Raw genomic sequence first — 7,575 nt, forward strand, 5'->3', positions numbered from 1 at the left:
TCCATAGGTGGACTGAGTAGATGGAAGGCCCATTAGACGGCATGGCTGTCTTCTGTGATTGTGCTTTTACTTTCCCCCCCCGTGCAGAGTTACCCTTGGACTTGAAAAAGAGCTATTGGCCCAGTAGTTAAAGCCCTGCGGTCTTATCTGACACCTTTGCTAATTTGCATGTAGGACCTTGATAGTGCCACCTGTAGGGTGTTGGACTGGGTAGTGTCTTGAAGACATTCCTGTCCCCTTGAGTTTGTGCTTCTCTATTTTAAAGGGGAGGAGGCAGGCAATAATGCCAAGTAACTCCTCACAGGGAGTCATTGCAGGGAGTGTGGCTGGGAGGTTGATTGTGTGGGGCCCAGTTTCTGCTCCTGCCTTGCCTTGCAGGCCCTCTTTACACAGCCTAATCAATTGATATGATACCTGTCCATTGCATTTGAAGGGACATCGATAAAGTTGATGAGTTAATGCAGGACATTGCTGACCAGCAAGAACTTGCGGAGGAGATTTCAACAGCAATTTCAAAACCTGTAGGGTTTGGAGAAGAGTTTGACGAGGTGAGTAGTTTTGTACAGATCCCATAAGCTTCACAAATGACACCCTGAGGCTGCCCCTTGATGTGCTCTTGAAGGCTCTCAGGCAGGGAGCATTTGGACTTGGACAGAGACAGGGCATGGTGTTAACCCTCCCTGAATTCTACATTTTGCGGGACACTTTCCCTATTTGGGGTGGAAGCTTAGGTAGAGTAAAGGAACATTCATCACAACGCTTTAGCAGGCTTCAGGTCACTAACTGATTTGAACAAATAGCTAGCCTGCACCTTTCCAGGGTGGGCCCTGGCACAGAGCTGGGCTGCAGAGATGACCATGCCCTGGAGAAGTTCACAGGATTTGCCCTGAGACAGCTCCAGCATGAGGGCAAGGTAGAGCCAAGGAGCGGGGGGGTACTTACCCCTGACCCGGGGGATGTGTCTGGATCTCGGCCACCTGTCAGTTTCTGCTGAGCAATTTGGGACCTTGAGTCTCTTAGGTTTTTAAAATAATGGTACCAGCCCCTGTTGAAGGTACTCCACTGTGTTAGATTTGAATCTCCTAAAGGTCAGATCCTTTCTGCTGGACCTTTCTTTGTGCTTTCTGACCCCCACTGTATAACTGAGAAAACAGCCTGCAGCTCTTACCTTTGGCTCTCAAAACCAGGGTTTTCATACTGGAGTTTGATGGAAGAATCTCATTCATTTCAAACCAGCAAACATTTCTGAGCATTCACTCATGTGCCCAGCTCTGAGCCAAAGAAATAGGAAGGCAAAGATACGATCCCCTCTCCCAGATGCTCACAGTGTAGTGCAGGACACTGTGAGCATCTACATCAGTGATGTGCAGCAGTGATACGTTCCCCAGGAGAAGCTGCTTTAGGATATTTGAATCACAGGGTGTGGAACCTGGAGTTCACCTCCCCGCAGACCTTCTCAGAGGGGTGTGTGTCTCCATGAGCATTAATTAGGTAGGAGGCAAGACCGCGGGGGCTGGGACTCCCAGGGAGGGCACTCACTTTGTGTTTCCTTTTACTAGGATGAGCTCATGGCAGAATTAGAAGAACTAGAACAGGAGGAACTAGACAAGAATTTGCTGGAAATCAGTGGACCCGAAACAGTCCCTCTACCAAATGTTCCCTCTATAGCCCTACCATCAAAACCCGGTGAGTGCTTCTAGAGTCATGATACACCCACGAGGTCATGTGGTGGGTGATCTTGTGGTCAGTTGGCTTTGGTTTGTGTCCTGAGCTTGCCCAAGATTGAGAACCAGACAGGATCCATTGTAGTGGCTACAGAGCCATGTCACCTGGCCTTTTCTGGTTTCTCTCTGGAACAGGGTTTCTTAATCTCGACGCTACGGACATGGCCAGATACCTCTCTGGGTCGAGAGAATGGAGGGTGGGGGCGGAGTTGTCTGGTGCACTGTGGGTGTTCAGCACCATCCCTGGCCTCTGCCTACTAGATGGCAGTAGCAACCGCCCTGAGTTATGTCAACCAAAAATGTCTTCACACATGGCCAAATGTCCCTTCATAGGGGTTGGGAGGATCACCCCCAGTTGAGAGCCTCTTTTCTAGAATGATTTTTCCTATTTCACTAAAGAAGAGAAAGTTCCAGGCACTGTGAGAAGGTGTGAGAGCGTGAGTCCCGGACAGCTCTTGCCCCCTCTCTAGTATCCTGTGCTGTGCACACCTGCAAAAGCCCTGGCCCCTGGAGGCCGCCCCTGGGGGAAGGAAACAGCTTTGATTCCTTTAGAGACCTGATTCTATAAAACCTTCATTTCCTCCTTCTTCCCTTCCCCCATCCCCTCGCACAGTATTTCACCCCCAGGTAGAAGTAATCCACACAGAACTTCTAGAAAAAGTGAGGCAATTTGATATGGCATGAGAGAGAGAGCCCTGGGGGCAGTGCCTGACCAGCTGTGGTCACCTCCCTCTCCCGTGTAGAAAGAGGAAACAGCCCCCTCAAGTAGAGTCAGCTGCCTGGAGCTGTGTAGGCAGAGGCTGTCCAGCGAGCCTCCTGGAGTCCCGTGCGGGCAGAGGCTGTCCAGCGAGCCTCCTGGAGCTGTGTGGCCATGGGTCAAGCCACTTGAGGTGGAGTTGGGGGTTGGCAAGGATTAGATCTCTTGTGGGGTTCTTCCCATCCTCCTCCCACCTTGCAGGCTCTGGGACCGAAGCCTCGTGGGAATCCTGAGGGCCTCTGTGTAGAATCCCTCTTGTTTTGTCTGGGCCTGCTGGAGGTAGAGGGTGGGTGCTGCCAAAGTGTGCTTGGTCTTCCAGTGTTGTATGTTGCAGCTTTTAGGCAGGAGCAGTCTGCCTACAGCCTGGAGAGGAGGCTGGCCACAGGGCAGGGCTGTTTGACAGACTCCATGAAGCACAGGCAGCCCTTGTTTCCGGCCAGAACATGTTGAAAGCACCAGCCATCCTAAATAGCCTTTTCTGTCTTCACACAGCCAAGAAGAAAGAAGAGGAAGACGACGACATGAAGGAATTGGAGAACTGGGCTGGATCCATGTAACGGGTCCAGCGCGGCTGGGCCCAGACAGACTGTAGTGACCTGCGCAGTGAGCAGGCGTGTGCGTGTGCGGGGCAGGCAGGATGTGGTGCAGGCAGGTTCCATCGCTCTCGACTCACTCCAAAGCAGTAGGGCGGCGTTGCTGCTCACTCTCTGCATAGCATGGTCTGCACCTGGGGGGACGGGCGGGGGGGGGGGGGGGGGGGGGGGGGGAAAGTGCCTGCTGTTTATAATGTTGAATTTCTGTAAAATAAACTGTATTTGCAAATCCAACATTGAGCTTCTGGACTACGCTGACTCCACTGCTGAATCCTCAATGGAAAGGGTCGACCGATTGCAGTTGAAATGACCTGATATGTAGCCTCTGTCCTTGTAAGTCAGTTGACTTGCCACACATCTCTTTGTGTACTTGTATGGTACTGGCAGAAAAGTCATTTTTCAAAAGCCATAGGCTTTTCCTTGCCCTTAGCTGTAATAATGCATCCGATGTTGATTTCCTCCAGAGCTGTGTTTCTGTCCATCACCTGTGTATTGGCCCTGTGTTTACCACTCTGGCCCACTCCTCACCCCCTTGCTCCCCTGGTCTTTTGGAGTTTGTGACATTGATTTGAAATGGATGGTGTTCTCTTGAGAGCAAGTGAGATTGTTAGAATTAAGTTCCAGCTATACAGTTTTCTAACATAGCTATAAGGTCCTTGTTGCTGTTTGTGATAACTGATAGATAACTCATTGGAAACATGTGCATACATTTATATTCAGATGAAATTATGGTTTGCACTGTCTATTAAATATCTCGATTAATTTTCATACTTTGCTGTTGTGTTTAATCTATCATTTGCCTCGGGATCTGACCCTTTCCAGACCAGCAGGGTGTACAGTGGAGTCTGGAAACATGGAAGACTTAACCATGACATGTATCAACAGTTTGAATCAAAGAGCAGAGCTTGTCTCACTGGAAGTCTGCTCAAGTTCTAGATTGGCCCTCACCTTGCCTGGTGACTCTCTGGGTACAGTTCAGGGTGAGTTGGTTCTTGGGCACTCCAGGGTCTTCCCTATTTCTTCTCTGCCAGTGTCCATGGGCAGTGCCAGCAGGAGCCTTACCTGTTGGAAGCCATGATGCTCCCATCAGACAAGGCTCATCGGGAACATTGAAGAAATGGCCTTTCCCATGGGGAGGAAGTGTAGGGCAGTGACCGAGAATCTAGGACACAGAGGTCACCTCAGGACTGCTGAGACTCAACATACGACTCTGGCCCAGCCCCTTCCACTCTGTCCCCTTTTCTTTTGGTCTTGTATCCCCTTGAGAGTGTGATGCATGCTGTGGAACCTTTTCCGAAAGGTGGATCTCTACATATTCATCCTTAATTTTGCATGCAAATTTGCAGTGTTGAGAGGACACCCCCATCCCCCATGCTCACTCCCAAACCTTTTAAAGTAAAACCAACCTGAGTTCATAACGAGACACCATCATTGCTCACCGGGCGCCCTGAGGCAAGTTGCCTACCCTCCCTGGGGCTCTTGTTCTCACCTGGAAAGCAAGGGGATGGGAGCAGATCAGTCCTGAGGTCCTGTCTGTGTGGAGCGGCTCATGCCCTGTTCCTCACCCCTCATTGCATCATCCCAGGGCTGCCACACTTAGAACTGGGACTTGAAGACAGTGGCTTAAAAATTCCTGACTTGTGTGGAGGTTGGGTCTGGCTAGTCTCAGAAGTTCTTTCACCTCAAAACAAATCTAGTGGCAGTGCTTGCTGCCAGCTTCCACCCCCTCAGCCTGCAGTTGCTGTGGCTTCTGGGTATCACTGGTGTGGGAGACCCAGTGGACTTTTTTTTTTTTTTGGGATGGAGTCTCGCTCTGTTGCCCAGGCTGGAGTGCAATGATGCGATCTCGGCTCACTGCAAGCTCTGCCTCCCAGGTTCACGCCATTCTCCTGCCTCAGCCTCCCGAGTAGCTGGGACTACAGGCGCCCGCTACCAGGCCCGGCTAATTTTTTGTATTTTTAGTAGAAACGGGGTTTCACTATGTTAGTCAGGATGGTCTCGATCTCCTCACCTCATGATCCACCCACCTCGGCCTCCCAAAGTGCTGGGATTACAGGCTTGAGCCACCGCGCCGGACCCCGCAGTGGACTTTCTTAAGCTCTTCTTATCAGCTATTACAGGGCGTCTTGCCCTAGGCCCGTGTGAGGGGAACTTGCAGACTCAGTCCTCTAGCTCGTGAACCCAGGAGCCAGGTCCGGGGCAGGGCCTGTGACTCCTCTGAGCAATAGCCGCTTATTTCTACTAGGTGTGGGTCTTGTGCCAGGGCCTGGGGGGTACAGTGTTCAGTAATACCCAGCCACTCTCCTCTTCTCAGGAGGTTCTTGGGGACACAGAGAAGTTACTGAGTCAGGATTCCTTGGCTACAAGCAACAGAAGCCTCAACCCACTGGTATAAGCAATGAAGACATTTACTTACTTATGAAAACTTAGTCAACAAATATTATATTGAGCACCTACTGTGTGCTAAGTACTGTTCAAGGGGCCAGGAGTACAGGCATCAGAGTCCCTGCCCTCAAGGTGGTTACAGTCTAAAAATTTCAGGACAAGAAGTCTTGGTGGTGGGGCGAGGCGGGGGTTCTGGGTTTGGGGTAGTGACTCAACCATGTCCTCAAGAACCAGATTCTTTGCATCCTTCTGCTCTGGCACCCTGCACACATAGAGGCTGTTTCCTTTTTTTTTTTTTTTTTTTTTTTTTTTTTTTTTTTTTTTTTTTTGAGACAGGGTCTCACTTTGTCACCCAGGCTTGGATACAGTGCTGTAATCATGGCTTACTGCAGCCTCAAACTTCTGGGCTCAAGCAATCCTCCCACCTCAGGCTCCTGAGTAGCTGGCACACGCCACTACTCCCAACTAATTTTTAAATTTTCTGTAGAGAGAGAGTCTCACAATGTTGCCCAGGCTGATCTTGGACTCCTGGGCTCAAGTGATGCTCCCACCTCGGCCTCCCAAGGTGCTGGGTTTACAGGAGTGAGCCACCGCACCTGGCTGGAAGGCTTGCCGTCTCTTGGTTGTGAGATGGCCCTTCCTCACGTGCCCAGTGTCAAGAAGCAGCAGGCCCAGCACCCGCCAGCTTTTCCTTCACCTGAGCCTATGTTAACAGGCCAGGCTTCCCCAGAGTCATCTCCCAACTTGTCCCTTATGCCTCATGGACCATAACTGTCACATCGCCACTTCTTGCTGCAAGGGAGTCTGGAATGTTTGTACTGGACGAAAGGGACCAATAGGGCTCTCCCGTAGGGCTAGGGGTGGAGCCTCCCTTTCCTGAATATATTACTGCCCACTTACTTGATACTGGATGGAATTAGGCTTCTGTTAGCAATGAAGAAGGAGGGATAGTTGCTGAGTAGGTGGAATGACAGTGTCCACCATGGAGGCAGAACCAAGAACATAAGATAGGTATGTGGTTGTGCTACCAGTTTCTTCCAAAAAGTAGATCTGATCGTGACACTTGGTCCTTTCGAATCCCTCAGTCTGCCTCCATCCTCTCCTATTCTGGGCAGACTAAAGGTGAGTCACCATTATCCAAGGAACTTGTGAAAAATTCCCAGATCTGGGTGGAGACTCAAGAGTTGGATTTCGCTGCTGGGTGTGCAGTGGCTCACGCCTGTAATCCTAGCACTTCGGGAGGCCGATGCAGGTGGACCACTTGAGGCCAGGAGTTCGAGACCAGCCTGGCCAACATGGTGAAACCTTGTTTCTACAAACAATACAAAAATTAGCTGGGTGTGGTGGTACATGCCTCTAATCCCAGCTACTAGGGAGGCTGAGGCAGGAGGATTGCTTGAACCCCGGAAGCAGAGGTTGCAGTGAGCTGAGATTGCACCACTGCACTCCAGCCTGGGCAACAGAGTGAGACTCTTGTCTCAAAAAAAAATTGCATTTTCACAAACTCCTGAGGTAGTTCTGATGTAGGTGGGCTGGAGCCCACACTTGAACACTCAAGGTCGACAGGATCAAGTCCTTCGAATGGCTAACTTGGCCTCATGACCTGGCCCCCATTTTCATCTCCCTTTGAACCCCAAATCCTGTTACCCAGACTTCCCTGTCTCCTGGAGCATGTGCTCTGGCCCTGTGGCCCTCCCCTCCTGGATACAGCCCTCCCTGTCCTGCAGGAGCTTCTGCTTCCTCCTCTGCTGCCCACCTCTCCACGCTGTCTCTTCATCATTTCCCACTCCCTTACCAGATGGTGAGGTCGCTGTACTTCCTGGCCCCTAGGTCCACCTGGCACTGACCAGGTACAAAGACGTTTATGTGAACACTGGTGTGGTGGAAGTCAGAGGGAAGTACTGTCGCCAGAGTGTGCCAGGAGGAGGCAGGATCTGAGCTTGCACGTGAAGGAGCAGATTTTCCACGTGTGCCTGTGAGGGGTGGAGCACTGTAGACCAAGGGAACCTGATGAGGGAGACACGGCAGGGAGGCCAGGGGCTGCCTCAGGAGGAGTTGGCTGGGGAAAGGGGCTTGCTTGGAGTGACTGGGAGGTAGAACTGGAGAGGGAGGCTGG

At 51.2% G+C, this 7,575-nt stretch overlaps 1 protein-coding gene across 1 annotated transcript in view; it reads left to right on the forward strand.

Annotated features, from left to right (window-relative positions):
• Positions 1-3,844, forward strand: part of CHMP4B (charged multivesicular body protein 4B) — a 44,019-nt gene extending 40,175 nt beyond the window's left edge. Inside the window, exons 3-5 of the mRNA XM_023220448.1 lie at positions 434-548; positions 1,560-1,686; positions 2,974-3,844. Of these exons, the coding sequence (XP_023076216.1) occupies positions 434-548; positions 1,560-1,686; positions 2,974-3,038 (307 nt within the window). The 3' untranslated portion in view covers positions 3,039-3,844. The remainder of the gene's footprint in view (positions 1-433; positions 549-1,559; positions 1,687-2,973) is intronic.
• The last annotated feature ends 3,731 nt before the right edge of the window (positions 3,845-7,575 follow it).

Source organism: Piliocolobus tephrosceles, chromosome 20, assembly GCF_002776525.5.
Source record: "Piliocolobus tephrosceles isolate RC106 chromosome 20, ASM277652v3, whole genome shotgun sequence".
Classification (NCBI taxonomy): Eukaryota; Metazoa; Chordata; class Mammalia; order Primates; family Cercopithecidae; genus Piliocolobus; species Piliocolobus tephrosceles.